Source organism: Cyphomyrmex costatus, unplaced genomic scaffold (assembly GCF_001594065.2).
Source record: "Cyphomyrmex costatus isolate MS0001 unplaced genomic scaffold, Ccosl1.0 scaffold205, whole genome shotgun sequence".
Classification (NCBI taxonomy): Eukaryota; Metazoa; Arthropoda; class Insecta; order Hymenoptera; family Formicidae; genus Cyphomyrmex; species Cyphomyrmex costatus.
In genome coordinates this window covers 1095947-1110976 of record NW_017276095.1, presented here as the reverse complement: position 1 = coordinate 1110976, position 15030 = coordinate 1095947, and the positions used below count along the sequence as shown (strand labels likewise).

Below are 15030 nucleotides of genomic sequence, written 5' to 3'. Positions count from 1 at the left end.
GTGTGTGTGTGTGTGTGACACAATTATCATATCGACTTTTCTCACAGAGTAAAGTGATAAAAAAAAAATGTTACGTCTTTTCTCGAGTAATCGGATATTTACGACACCTGACGAGTGTAAATGCAAATAATGAATAAGCTACAAGATGCAGATGTAACGATTGACAAATTGTAGTGAAAGTGTCTTTCTTTTTTTTCTACTTCATACTTTTCAATTGTTAAGAATATCGTGAAAACCACGTAAAATTCTTTCTAATTTTATGATCGATCAATTGGTTTTATCGCTACTATTTTGTTTTTATACGGTAACACATTTAGCTACAACGTATGTACTATCACTTACTACTTTTGATAAACTCTGTGAAAAGCAACGCCCCTCCGGATTGTCCGATAGATGTATTCCGCCTTTTGTAATTATTTGCACACAGGCTTCATAGTCGATCAAAAATAATAATGTAATAATTATAACTTTTCTCTCTCTCTCTCTCTCTCTCTCTTTGTTTCTCACACCAGGGCTCAATGTCTTGATAGATAGATGTTGGTTTGGGCGGTAGCAGTCCTAAGCATCGCAATCGAAAAGATAAATCTAAGGACTTCATTTCTTCTTATTTTTGTTGTTTGCACCCCGTGGTGGCGTAACAGGCCGTCCAGCGTTCAGACCACCATAAGTGAATTTTCTCTTATCGGCCGGTTTTAAAATTTGGAAACTGCACATGAGAGTCTCATCCACTGACATCATGGCACCTGCATTGTCAAACTCGCCGCAGTAGTTCGGAGCCGAGAACAACGTCACTAACTGTCGTTTGGCAAAAAATTCATAACCATCTTCCACCACCTGAAGAATAATTTGCAATTTAAGAATCATCAAAATTTCATGTGAAAAAGGTATATCAGAGTATAATTAAAAATATTTTTACCTGATGCGCACGGCATATAAGATCAAAATCATGCTTGTGTAAAAACTTGGCAACGACTTCTGCGCCGAAAGTGAACGATACACCGCGATCATTTTCGCCCCAACCCATAGTGTCTTTATCGGGATCAGACCACAATAAATCGCAGAGCAATCCCTGATCAGGTACATCTGTCGGCCGCATGATACGTCTGATCTGCTCCATGCTTTGCAGATCCGGACTCAAGCCTCCATGGCAGCAAAATATCTTCTCATCTACTATCGCAGCAACAGGTAGACAATTGAAGCAATCAGTAAACGTTTTCCATAGTTTAATGTTGTAACGACGTTTACCTAAAACATAATTTTATTTAGTGATAAAATAACACACAAGATAAACTAATAACAGTGAAAAGAATATCACGAGAGAAAATATTTCGTGAAATACTCACATTCATCATAAAATCCATATATCCTATTGATGGATGCACATTCATGATTTCCTCTTAACAAGAAAAAATTTTCTGGATACTTGATCTTATAGGCAAGAAGGAGACAAATAGTCTCCAACGATTGTTTCCCTCTATCAACGTAATCTCCTAAGAAAAGGTAGTTGCTTTCAGGAGGAAAACCACCGTACTCGAACAATCGCAACAAATCATAATATTGTCCATGTATATCACCTTAAAAGAAATTGCACAATATCATTGATAAAGTCGATGTTACTAAATGTCACTGCCAATATTATATAGATATAACTTCTCCTGAAATCATAATTTGATACAGTTTGATAAACGTTTATTTACTTACCACATATTTTCAATGGTGCTTCTAGTTCTAAAAGGATGGGTTGTGATAAAAAGATTTCACGTGACTTGAGACACAATCCTCTAATCTCCACTTCTGTTAACTGAACATTTTTTCCTGGTCTTGCTCCTCGTACTGAACGATAGAAAAAGAACATTTATGTAAAAATCATATGTACTGTGATTGTAAATCTTGTTTTATTTCCTATCTTTTTTCTAACATAATTACTAAAATCTTTTGATAAAAGAATAAAAAAGAGAATAGTATTAAACATCTTTTTCTTAATTATTCCTGTGTTATAACATTGTAAATATTATCTGCCATAATTTATTTCCTTATTTTTAATATTTTTTTTAGAAGCATAACTACCTATATGCAAATAAGAGACTAAACAAAGTCATATTTTTTAGAAATATATAAATATATACATACATATATATATATATCAAATGTGGAACATATTAATCTCATATTGTTATATCACAATCTATACCCATATTGTAACGTAAAACTTGAGAGACTTTACAGAACTGAACATTTAAGAAATACGATATTCCAAAAGATAATGTAATACTGATATAAATAAGAATATTATCTTAAAGAGGAAGGGGGGAGGAAAGAGAGAAAGAAAGAGAGAGAAGGGGAAGAGAAAGAGAGGTATTGCTTCATTTGAACCGCTTTTTTCCCCGCTTATAATGGATGGATCCTAAATTCCAAAGTAATAAAAACATGACAAAATAACTTGGCTATAAGACAATACTGTCCTAAGTACATTATAAATTACAAGATTCTCTTCACGAAGCTAATCGTCTCGCCCGACTTCGTCGTATGGCTGGGAGGACCTCGCCCAGAATCGCGACAAGGCGTATACGCGTACGTTTGTATTGTCAAACGCGCGTGCCGTTCGACGACGAGGTCGATCAGAGCGCGGTCATCATTTTTTTTTTTTTTTTCGAGGACATTGCGTAACGCCGATGAGACAGAGATAATAGTCGGGATAACATTTCGATATGCTCTTGAGTAATGAGCGAGGTAATGTGCATGCGCGCGCGCGCTCGGTGTGTGTGTGTGTGTGCGTGTGAGGGGGGGAGGGGGAGGAGGAAACCAAAGAGCATAGCAGGTATGTACCAGCAAAGAAGAGCGAGGAAAATCGCGAAAGCGAAGGATACTCGCGGAGACGAAGGGAGTGACGGGCGAGCCGAGCGAGCGAGCAATGTTCGCCGCGTTGCGTCGCGCTCCTTCCTTCCCCCCCTCCCCCCCTCCCCCCCCGGTCCTCTTTCACTTCCATGTAACGAGCAGCGAAGCCGAGCAGCGTATACGGCGATCGACCAGTTTTACCTTCTAAGAGACGAGCTATGATGTTGTCAATGTTCAATTTGTCGGTTTCAGCCATCGGGCCGGAATGTCGTGCGCGTCCCGAGGTTTACACGGGGCACTTTAGTACAAAGATAAACGTCGGTCCACCGAAATTTCTCACCCGTGTGCCGCACGACACGGTATCACGCACCCAGCTTTGTACAAGTTATTCTGAGTTATTTGCAATGGCCGTCCGCGGAATCGCGCCGCGTACTCCACTCCTCCAACCTTCCGCTCGCGTCCCTGCTATTTCCCCTACACGTATTCCCTAAGAATCCCTGACGGTGACACTACACCGCCTGGTATTGTACTCGCTTCTAATAGGGTGCAGTCGTGTTGCCGCTACAAATGCTTTGAAGCATTTTTTGATTGGCCAGTTAATAAAATTCTTCTTTCTGATTGGTCAGTCAAGTGCTTCGAAGCATTCGTAGCTGCAACTCGACCAACTTGCGGGATTCTCTAAACATTTTATCGATGATTGTCGAACGTTAACTAGCGACAGCCAATGGCAGGACAATCATAAAAGAAAGCGCGGCTCTCGCTAGTTAATGGGCGAGTTCAAGACGGCAAAGCGGCTAGGTATGCTTGCCGAGCGATTGAATATAATTGGTTATTACTTATAGATCCAACCAATCATACTCGATCGCTCGGCAAGCGTACCTAGCCGCTTTGTCGTCTTGAACTCGCCCAATGATAACAACAATTATCGAAAAAAACGTTTAGAGAATCCCGCAACACATCGGGCACTTCCATAATTGCATCATTCTAGGGATATTAGTGGTATAGTGCAAAAAGTACCAAACCTGGTACTGGTACTGGTAACCTTGGATTGCAAGTATATTTTGCCGCGCAAATTATTTAAAGTCGGTTCTACATTATTTGCAAGCCGATCGCAAGTTCGTTGGGACAGCCAATCTCAAGCTTGCATTTTGAAATCAACACTTCAGATTGGCTGTCCCAACAAACTTGCGATCGGCTTGCAACTAATGTAGAACCAGATGGACATACGTACATGAATTGTTATGATTTTGTGATTTTAAGACGAATATTTGTACCGTAAAGTTGCAGTACGTATAATTTAGAATTACCGATACTTCGCTACAAGGTGATGTCATGCGTGTTTTGTATAATAAAAATAACGCTTAATAATACATAATTAGTCATTCAATTGCAACTCAAATTCTCTTTTTACACCATTGATTCTGAGTTAACGTTATTCGATATGTAAGTTTTGTCTTAAAGGAAAATTATTTTCATTTCCGTCGTACATCATTGAAATAGTATATCTTTGATACATTTTGTTATTGAAAAATAAATACACAACATAAACATGGAATAATGTTTTCTTATCAAATTGAAAAAAAATGTAAATTTGTTATTTATTTTTGATAATTCTCTATACCTATAATACATTTTCCTAAACATGCAGTCGCACATACTCACAATTATCACTTACTTTTTACATTTTTAATGATAATTACATTTATTGTCATTTATAAAATATTACACTTATTGATAAAATTTTTTTCAACTATTTTAGACTATTGTCGTAAAATGATAGAATCTAATCACAGTGATACTGAGGAGGAAAATATGGATATACTACAATTATCATCTGATTCTATAGATAATACATCAATGAAAAGACCAAAAGTAAAATATTCTGAGCATGAAATAGATTCACCTAAAAAAAAGCAATGTTCATTTAATGAACAGTTAGATAATATATCAGAAAGTGATAACTCTGGAACTATTTTAGAGAAAAATGATACAAAGGTATGTTTTATAAAAGTAGAAAAATTTTGTCCAGAAGACCAGCAAAATATACAAGAGGCATCACAATTAGAATTAGATATATACAAAAAGGCTAAGGAGGAACAAGGAAGTGATTCAGAGCAAGAAAATGAAAAACATATTAGATATACACAAAAAGGCTAAGGAGGAACAAGGAAGTGATTCAGAGCAAGAAAATGAAAAACGAGATGAGATTAACATTACTTTAAAAGAAATCCTAGAAAAATAGATATTAAAGAGGAAATTGTAGAAAACATGGTAATTATACGTGGTAATTAAGTTGCATTAGCAACTTAATACAAAATTTAGGAAAATTGATTCTCTTATATATCACTCTTATTTATCATATATCTTATTTATAGTATAATGTCTTTCTATTACAAATTTTATAGCTTTTAGCTACATTTTTTGTCTATTTTCCTATTTATTATTTATTAGAGATACCTAACGGTATCTATATCCGTAAAAAATAAAATAAAAGAATTTATTTTAAATGACGAGGAGGGTGGCAATTATTACGCCCGATAGAAACAATTTTTCGCGGTATAGCTTATGCGTCTATCCATATTTTATAGAACATACAATAAAAAGCTTTGAAAAAATTTGAGGAGTTTCATCAAATATGAATAAATATAAATGCAAAACATTAGCTCTGTGTAGGTTTAACCATTTTTATAAAATTAATTCCCAAAATTTACTTTGAAAATAAGTAATCACACTAGAATACTTCCTTAAACATGAGACATTTTGTTTAATAGCCGAGTTTTTAATATCCATACAATAAACAGATTATCATGTAAATTTTATATATAATGAATTGTTTTATATAATAAATTGTTCTTAATTCTAAAAATAGGATAATTCATCCCAAAAGCTTATTCCAAGTGCAAGTGCGATGTCTATTCCTGAAAACGAAGAAGAAAGAACAGGAGGTAATGAGATTAAAGAAATTGACAAAACAATAGAGACAGCGGAAAATAACAAGGAGAATAAAATGACAAAACGACACATTGCTAAGAAATATATTATGGACACAGAAGTGATAAACGGACTGGAGCTTTCGGTGGAACGTGCGAGTGATGAAGAATCCAGTTCTGACAGTGAAAACGAAAAAGATGCTAAGCCACGACCAAAGACAATAATCGAAAAGGCTGAGCCAAATGAATCAGAATTAGACTATTCATCAGAAGGAGAAGGAAAGTCTGATGATTCGCAAACTGACTCGTTCAAGATATCGCAAAAAAACAAGGCGAAAAGAAAAATCTCGCGAAGAAGTTTTAATATATTAAAGACTTCTGAATCAGAAGATAATCAAAATAGTAATTCAGATGAAACTTATAATCCACGGACAAAAAAGAAAATTACAAAATCTCCAACTACGAAAAAATTAACCGACAAACATCGCTCGGGCGAATCAAAAAGAGGACGAGGTAGAGATATAAGAAATTCTCACAAAAAAAGTACTAAATATGTATCTGATGATGAGAATACAGCTACAGCAGAGAAAGCTAATAAAACAGTTCAAATTAAGAATGGACAGGAGGAAAAATTATCGGATGTGGAATCTTCGAAAAGTGAAAGTGACAGTAATTCTACGGAAGAGAACTCTATGAAAAGTAAAAAGGGAAGAAATAATGCTGTAAGTTTCTATCCAACAGATAAATCCTACAATAATACACTCACATTACACATAATGTATTTTTCTTACAAGATGTTAAATTTTCAGATAGAAAATAAACAGATAAAACAGATAAAGTATCTAAAAAAGTGTTTATCCTTTCTTGGTGTGAGATTATATTATCGCGCTTTTACTGATTGTCGGACTCTTACTGCACAAATTAATCGTCTAAAGGAAATAATAAAGCAAAATGGAGTTCATGGTAGAATAACGTTTGCAAAATGTAAACGAGCAAGAGAAGAGAAAGCAAAGATGAAGGAGGTATCTGAATTGGATAAGTCAAACATTATATCTGAAGGTTAATATTATAGTTTTCTTGTCAATCTATGTTACATTTATTTATTTTATAATAGACATTGTGCACAACATTAAATTTGTTTTTATTTCAGGACGAATTACGCGCGCACGAAGAAATAGGAATAATGTTGAAAGGACACTTCCAGACACATCACCGCGAAGTCGAGAGTATAAGAAATTTAGCCGTATTCAAACTGTTATTGATAGTGATTCGGAGTAGAGAACATAGCATATATAATGTCAATATTTACATATATTGAAACATCAACAGGTGTCAATTGTCCTGTGTGCACATTATTGTGTGTGTGAAGCTGATGTATCATTTCGTGGAAACTCATTAAATATTAAGAGTGAATGTATTTTTAATAATTCTATAGTTCTAAATAAAACTAATAGTTTTGCCCTTTAAAGCGAAAAAAAACAGACGCCAGGTTCACACACGTACACGTTCTATGTCCTATGTTGAATGTTTTGTATTTTCATATTCAATTATCTTTTTTATTAATATTATAGTGGGCTATCAATCATATAATTTTCATGTACTGTGTATTAGGTTAATAATATTGACGAAACGCAGTAGTGGAAGCCGGGACGAAACGCCAAACATTACGTGATATTCTTCGCAATATAGAATATATTATCAGATTTAGATTGACTCTTATTCGCCATTCTCAACGTATTAATTATTGTTTGTAAAAAGAGTCCTTTATTTCTTCAATTATTTGTTAATAATATTGATCAGTGATGTGAGTATGTCGAGCTATCTTCTCTAGCAAACATTATATTTATCAGTATGTTGGGCTTTCTTCTCTCTAATAGGTATTATATTTATAATAACGGAAAGCTAAAAAATGTTTATTTCTATATATTGACTTGTTATTTTTATTTCTACTTAACATAAGTTATTGATAGTGTAAAGCTGGGCCGAGAAAAAATGTCGGACTCTCGACGCGATGTTAGGACTCGAACCGAGTACCACCTCGAATGTAGTTCAAAACACAAAGCCACCGCTTTGCCGCGGAGCCACACAGCCCGACACGTAGATCTTAATTGATATCTTACAATAGCTTGTATACAAAGATGATTTTAGGATTTGTGTAACAACTTTTGGTATATATAATGATAAATTTTAATGTATACGTATAAATAAGAAAAAAGACTAAAAGTAAAAAAAGAAATTCTATCATATTTATATTATCGATTGATTAAAATGACTGACGCAGTTTGTTTAAATGAAAAAATTATATTTTTAAGTACATATTAAAAACTGATGTGTAGCGTATAATATATAGATTAAAAAAAAGCAATTTATTTGTCATCAAATCTATGCGCAGCTTCAGCTAGTAATTGAAAATGTGCAATTAAAAAGGATCAATCAAAGATGTTATTCTTTCATATCTTCAAATATAATTGTAAAAAATAACGAAAAGATATACTATTTTATTATATCCCTTTCTTCCGTCTTCAATACCAAAATGCACACAACTAAAAATTACTAGACAATAAGAAACCATACATTTGACTTAATAAACAGGAAATAGGAAATACTATAAATACGGTCGAAGCTAGATCTTTAATGCTTAAATAATTTAATGTTAATTATATATATATATATACACACATACGAGTAGTATATATATATATATATATATGTATTTATGCATTCATATCTTTTGAACTTCGCGCCAAAAATTTTCTCGCGGCACTGTTCCATTCCGCCGTAGATTTCCGCTTCATGGAACGCCGGTCTAGATGTTTCTAGACCGGACCGGACCATATATACAAATGGTATAGGTAAATACGTACGCGATTGTCGTAGATTGTTGGCGATCATAAAATTTCCTTCAGCATTTTATAGTTTTTTAGCCATCATCATCGATAAAAGATGCCGGAGAACGTGGTACGTATATACATGTTTTTTTACAAGATTTTCCTTTTTTCATATTTTTTATTTAAAATGAAATTTAGATCGATCGATTAAGTACTAATCGTAATTGCGTTGCGGACGCAATAGGTTATATCGCTTATTATTTCAAAATGAGTGTGTTTTGGATATAGATGTTGTATTTTCTTCGATAATATAATTTTAATTTCAATTCTTTTACAATCTTTCTCGTGTATGTGTGGAAAAGAATATGAGAATTAATTGTTCTGTCTTCACACACACACATTTTTTTAGACTTAGTAAAAATTTTATATTTTTTGAGTGAACTTTTACTCAAATTGGAATATTTCATAAAAGTAAAAGACAAGATTTTTTTTCTTTTAAGCTAAATGGTGATCATGTTGACGTAAATCGTGAACCTCAAGATAATGATGAAGAAACTATTGAAAGCGATGTCCAGTTTGAACCTATAATTTCATTACCCTTGATAGAGGTATCCAACAATGAAGAGGACGAGATAGAAATGTTGAAGCTGTAAGTTAATAAGAATTTTCATTTGTAAGGATTGATATACACAAGTATGTTTTTTGTAATTTTTAGACGGGCAAAGTTATATCGTTATGATACGTCAAGCAATCCAGCAGAATGGAAGGAACGTGGTACTGGAGAGGTTAAACTATTACGACATAAAACAAAAAATACGGTTAGAGTAGTCATGCGTAGAGATAAAACTCTTAAGATTTGTGCAAATCATTTTATTACTCCATGGATGGAGTTGAAACCAAATTGTGGCAGTGACAGAGCATGGGTTTGGAGTGTACTTGCCGATTATGCTGACGAACAACTGAAGCCAGAATTACTTGCGATACGTTTTGCAAATGCTGAAAGTAAGCACTTAACTGCTATATTATAGTCTTTATATATAATGCTGAACCATTAAATAAATTCTATTGTTAATAATAGCCATGGGTATCGCAATAATATTATAGAATTTTCATGTCATTTCACTTGTTTGTGATAGATGCATCAATGTGGAAGGAAGCGTTTGAAAAAGCTAAAAAGATTGTAGGATCCGAATGTGAGATTTATGCTGGCAAAAGCAATTTGGAACAAAAGCATATTGAAAGTGACAGTGAATCCAGCAGTGATGTAAGTTATAGCGAAAGTACTGACAACGAAGATCAAACAAAATCATTCAAGAGGACTGAAGACTGTGACGCAATTTCTCAGCAAAAGGGTATCAACAATGAGACGACAGAAGACAAACAAGTAATAATAAATGAAGAAAAAATAATCAATGAAATTGCAAAGTTAAAAGTGAAAAATGAAGGTGAGAAGCAATAATTATATTTAATGATATGTAAAAACATACATGCACACATATATGTGTGTGTGTATGTGTGTATGCGTGTGTGTGTAATATAGTTTATCAAGATACATTCTGACAGTATGATAGACATGTCATTGTTTAAAGATTGAACATGTATGTGTATGTATATACATATATAGGTGCATTTTTAGCCATAATTAAGGAAAAGCTTATTAAATTTCACAGCGATAAAATTGTACTTTTACGAATATATCTGTGATTTTTTTAACTTGACACACACAGGCACACATATTTCATATTAAATTAAATTCATGTGAAATTGCATTTGTACTGGAAAAAATGTGTTTGAGGGAATGTATGTTGATTCTCTGGCGAGAAACGAATAAATACAACGACAACGTTTTACGAACAAACAGCCTTTTACTTTTTATTTGTTCATTATTTCAATTATCAAAGATTTGTTCATTATTTTATTTATCAAAGATAATTTATGTGTTATATCACATGTTTCTTCATAGTTAATGATTGCGCAGTACGTTTTCCTTAAGAAGAGTTAATAGTATGTGTTGAGAAAGTATAATCGATATAAAATTGACCAATTTATCTAGTTTATATATATATATGTATGTATATGTATATATACAGGGTGTCCCCACGAGATTTCTCCAATCTCACACAGGAAAGTAGATAGGATCGAAATAAATACAAGTCTTGCCAAGCGACGACACGCTTCCCCTCTTGCCTCTCTAATCGCGCTGCCACCGCAGCCATATTTGAAAAAGTGGGCCGGGCTATACTTCGTGCGGCCGCAGCGTTTCTCAAAACGGATTCTCTTGTTAGTACAATTTCAAAAATTAATACCTGTATTAATATTGCGAGAATCGCTAAACACACACAGTATAGGATTTTTGTATTTATTTCGATTCTGTGGAAGATTGGAGAAATCTCGTGGGACATTTTGTATATACATATAACTTCTTAATCCACAACCGATCAACTTTTCTATAAAGAATATTTTTAATTTTTTGTCTATTGCACATTTTATGTAATAGGTACTAAATATGTTTAACACACGTTCTGTCTACTGCATCCATGTAATTTGAGATTTTTCATTACTTTCTAAATTGTTATATGAAAGGAATTTGACAATTATCATTTTTATCCGATCGTTGGTTATTGGAGTCAGAAGGGACGGAGACCGGCTCAACTCCCAACGAGACTCAATTTCAAATACATTGAACAGTAAATGTATTAAATAATCGATTTGACAAACGACAGATATTCTTTTGGATACGAGAATTATGTATTTTTAGTATTTATTGCCTTACTTTATATTCATTTGTATTTTGTGTGAAAAAATGAGAACAAAAAAAAATAATTGTATGAAAAAATAATCAGTCATTTTGTATTTTGCACTAATAGAGCACAAAGCGTGAGAAACATTTCATCACAGAGGAATAGACTAAGGAATGCAAAATAACAAAGTAAATATATCATTTAATAGAAAATAAGTATAATATACCGTTCTCATATGTGCGCGCGCGATTTCTATTTTTATCGCTACTTTTATAAAACGAGTGTATGAAATAATTCAAAATAGCTCAACAATCGACACTCGAATTAAAATTTGATTGCTAGATGATATTACTTAGGTGATCATTGTAAATTTTAAACGCTCTACAACTCATCCCTTGCTGAAAAAGATTGTAAGATGTTTCGTCTCTCTTCCATTGTACGTTTCTTTTGATCAGACAATTTTTCTTTATAAAGAAGACCCTGTACCCGCGTTTCTTCTGTTTGTACAAATATATCTCCTCGTTCCAGAATCTTTTCCATAGTCTTAACATAAATTTTTGCTGCCTCTCGTTGCTCTTCTGGCAAAGTTTCCTCAAAGATTCGTGCCTTCTTTAGTATTTCCTAGGAAAAAAAATAAACATATTTCATAGAGAATATTTAGTAATAACAATTTTAAAAAGGAAAAGGAATTATATTTTAATCTTTGCTTAAATATCTTCAAATAAATATGCTTGTGATACAGCCATTTTAGCACAATCAAATAAAATATAAATTGTCTTGTTAATTTTTTTAAATCCTTACCTGCCTGTTCTGCTCTCCCGTAGTAGCTTTAAATTCTTCAGCTAGCTTATCTAGTCGTTCCACACATCCTGGTAATCCTAAGTACACTCTTGATCTAGATCTGATAAATCGCTTCAAGTATTCGCCTGTAAAATCAGATTCTCTTTCAGGAGTGAATCTGATTGGTTCTGATTTGCCTTGTACAAATAATAAAACTACTGGAAAGTCATCCTTCTTAATGTTGTAACGTTGCGCTAGATCAGAATTATCCTTATTGCCAAAATCTTTCACGCCTACTGTAGCTATCAGGAGATCTTGTGAATCCTTGGTATCAGCCGCCACAGTCGCATATTGCTCGTGCTTGCCACCATAAGGAAATGCAACATCGAATTTAACGAGCACTGTCTTAAATCTGGATATAACCTGTATGAAAAATGTTTGTTGAACACATTTATAAATTCAATATTACACCAAAATATATTAACAAAATATGTACATCATACATAAAATACATAGTAAAATATTTATATCTAAATGTCTCCTATTGAGAGTGAATGTAGAATAATAGTTTCTCAATTTTTCATGTGCAATATCATAAAATATAAAAATATGTATAAAATCCAATTTAATTTTCATAAGAAATTTTATTTTATCATAATTACATCTTGTATATTTGGCATATTGGAATACATTCACAACCATAACTTTGTACATAATTATGCAAATTAAATTTCATAGCATTAAAAAATATCATAAATATCATTCTATATTACAGAATGTCAGTATTCAGTTGATTCATTGGAATTTAATAAAACCGATATCTTGGTCATAAATAAAAGATGCTTATGAATCAAAGTATAATAGTAATAAAACTTGCTAACATGATCGATGGCTGATGGTAACCATAGTAACTATGGTAGAAAATAATAGAAATTGATTGAATTTTCTTGTTCCTTCTTAATCACTATACTTTTCTCAATTACACAAAGCAAATACATCTATATTTGTGCACACATACATATGTATATATAACATACAAATGTCAAATCATGTGTGTTGTAAAATTATTTAATTATAAAATAAAGTTTTTTTTAACCATTTTTATCGTTAATTTTAATCATTAATTTGTTCAAGTTAGATACTAATAAGAACAAATAGAATTTTAAAGAATTAAATAAGTACAAGACTTAAAAGATTATAAATAAAAATTGGAGGGATAAAAGTAAATAAACTGAGCTCTGGATGCTTGTTTTAATAAACTAGAAAACAAAATATAAATATCGAAAATGTTTTGACCTACATGACGATCAAATGGATTTATATTAGTGTATTGAAGATGAAGTCTTGTGTTATAGGTCAAAACGTTTGTGATGCTTATATTGTATTTTTTAAAATGAGCATTGTCATCTAGTTTGGCTCATTAGTTTTTCTTTATCCAATTTAGATAAACAAATTTTCCTAATCTAAATTTCACACCATGCACACACGCAAGCACGCACACAATTTCCCAAAATATCAATACTTTGTTTGTATACGCAATGTTCTAAATTAATAATTAAAAGAATTTTAGTTTATAGTATATTTCATATCACACACACACACACACACACACACAAAATTCTGGATAAAATTAAAAGCTTTTCACACTTTCGTACCTTATCAAAAGAATATGAATCCAAGGGCACACATCCTTTGCAGTCATCTCCAGCGGTAACGTGCGAAGTAGCGATGACAAGAATTAATACAAGACTCGATCGAATCATGATAGGATAGGAACGTGACGCTTGTGCGATTAATTATTTCGTTCTTTTGAGTTCTGTGAAATCAGACAAATATCCTATTTTCCTTATATATAATCACATATATTCACACTCGCAAAATGCACATATGTGACACGTGAAACCGTTAACGTGTCAATTCGACGCGAACCGGCTTTGTTATGAACAGTTCTCAACCCCTAGCCCCTAGGATCTGTGTTTTGTTCCTGCACTGTCTGAACTAGTGCACATGGTGTAATAAATTGAAATGAAATAAACTGAAAAATATATTTGTTTTACTTTAAAACTTATTGCACCATGTGTACTAGTTCAGATAGTGCAGGAATAAAAAATAGACCTCTTAATTATCAAGTGATTGATTGCTCGAAATAAATGCTCACTGAGCTTATCTAAAAATCTGAGTGACAAATCCTACATTACCTTATGAAAGTCCTTTTATACATATACAGCACCTCAAAAATCGATAAAATTAGGCTTGTTCGATGCGTTTTTGCATGAAACGAAAGAATCTAGCAGAAATAAGCATCACCTCTGTCTTGCGAATCGAGATATTAAGCGTTAAAGTTAACGATTACGCAGGTTAGGAAATCTGTCATACCCGTTTGTGACCTCTTGCGCATGCGATTAGTCACTATTCCTTACAATAGTGCACGAAATTTAAAATAAAATTCAAAAATCGATTAGTCACTCGTGCAACATTTTTATTATATATAATTCCATTCCAAATACCCCACTGTCTACATGAGTTATGATCGTTATGATTTATCTTTTTCATCAACACTAATTTATACATATGATTTATTTATTTATGAATACGCAGCCCTTCTTATATTGTCATTACTAATTTTATTATTGTTGAGCTACAATGTTATTTTTGTTTGAAAGATTGAAAGTTTCATATATTTCGTAATTTCAATAATAAGATTAATTGCCAATCTTAGGATTTAAAATACAAAATACAACACACAATTGTCCTACAAATATCGTTTTTCAAATAAAAGTATTCAAATACAGCCCTTATTATAGAATCGCTACTTATATTACATGATTATAGTATTGTATAGGTATAATTACGAAAAAATTATTCTTTCCAATATGTTTTTATTTCTACTCGTAAATTAGAAAAATCGCTTCTTTT

The 15030-nt window shown here is 32.6% G+C and overlaps 4 protein-coding genes across 4 annotated transcripts; 2 read left to right on the top strand and 2 right to left on the bottom strand.

The window, feature by feature from the left end:
- Positions 1-6: 6 nt before the first annotated feature.
- LOC108773401 (serine/threonine-protein phosphatase alpha-2 isoform) lies at positions 7-3277 on the bottom strand. The gene is made up of 5 exons (XM_018539192.1): positions 3037-3277; positions 1702-1833; positions 1344-1574; positions 917-1245; positions 7-834 (listed from the first exon to the last, which is right to left on the bottom strand). The coding sequence occupies exons 1-5, from the start codon at positions 3089-3091 to the stop codon at positions 595-597; spliced, it is 987 nt and encodes a 328-aa protein (XP_018394694.1). The 5' UTR covers positions 3092-3277; the 3' UTR covers positions 7-594.
- Positions 3278-4608: 1331 nt separating this feature from the next.
- Positions 4609-7047, top strand: LOC108773400 (lisH domain-containing protein C1711.05). Its single transcript, XM_018539191.1, has 4 exons — positions 4609-4830; positions 5705-6487; positions 6575-6824; positions 6916-7047. The coding sequence occupies exons 1-4, from the start codon at positions 4609-4611 to the stop codon at positions 7041-7043; spliced, it is 1383 nt and encodes a 460-aa protein (XP_018394693.1). The 3' UTR covers positions 7044-7047.
- A 1599-nt stretch (positions 7048-8646) lies between these two features.
- LOC108773402 (ran-specific GTPase-activating protein) lies at positions 8647-10052 on the top strand. Its single transcript, XM_018539193.1, has 4 exons — positions 8647-8723; positions 9094-9242; positions 9309-9595; positions 9730-10052. The coding sequence occupies exons 1-4, from the start codon at positions 8709-8711 to the stop codon at positions 10050-10052; spliced, it is 774 nt and encodes a 257-aa protein (XP_018394695.1). The 5' UTR covers positions 8647-8708.
- A 620-nt stretch (positions 10053-10672) lies between these two features.
- On the bottom strand, positions 10673-13877 carry wbl (endoplasmic reticulum protein 29-like protein wbl). Its single transcript, XM_018539145.1, has 3 exons — positions 13770-13877; positions 12136-12537; positions 10673-11955 (listed from the first exon to the last, which is right to left on the bottom strand). Exons 1-3 carry the CDS (start codon positions 13875-13877, stop codon positions 11716-11718), a joined length of 750 nt encoding a protein of 249 aa, XP_018394647.1. The 3' UTR covers positions 10673-11715.
- Positions 13878-15030: the final 1153 nt, after the last annotated feature.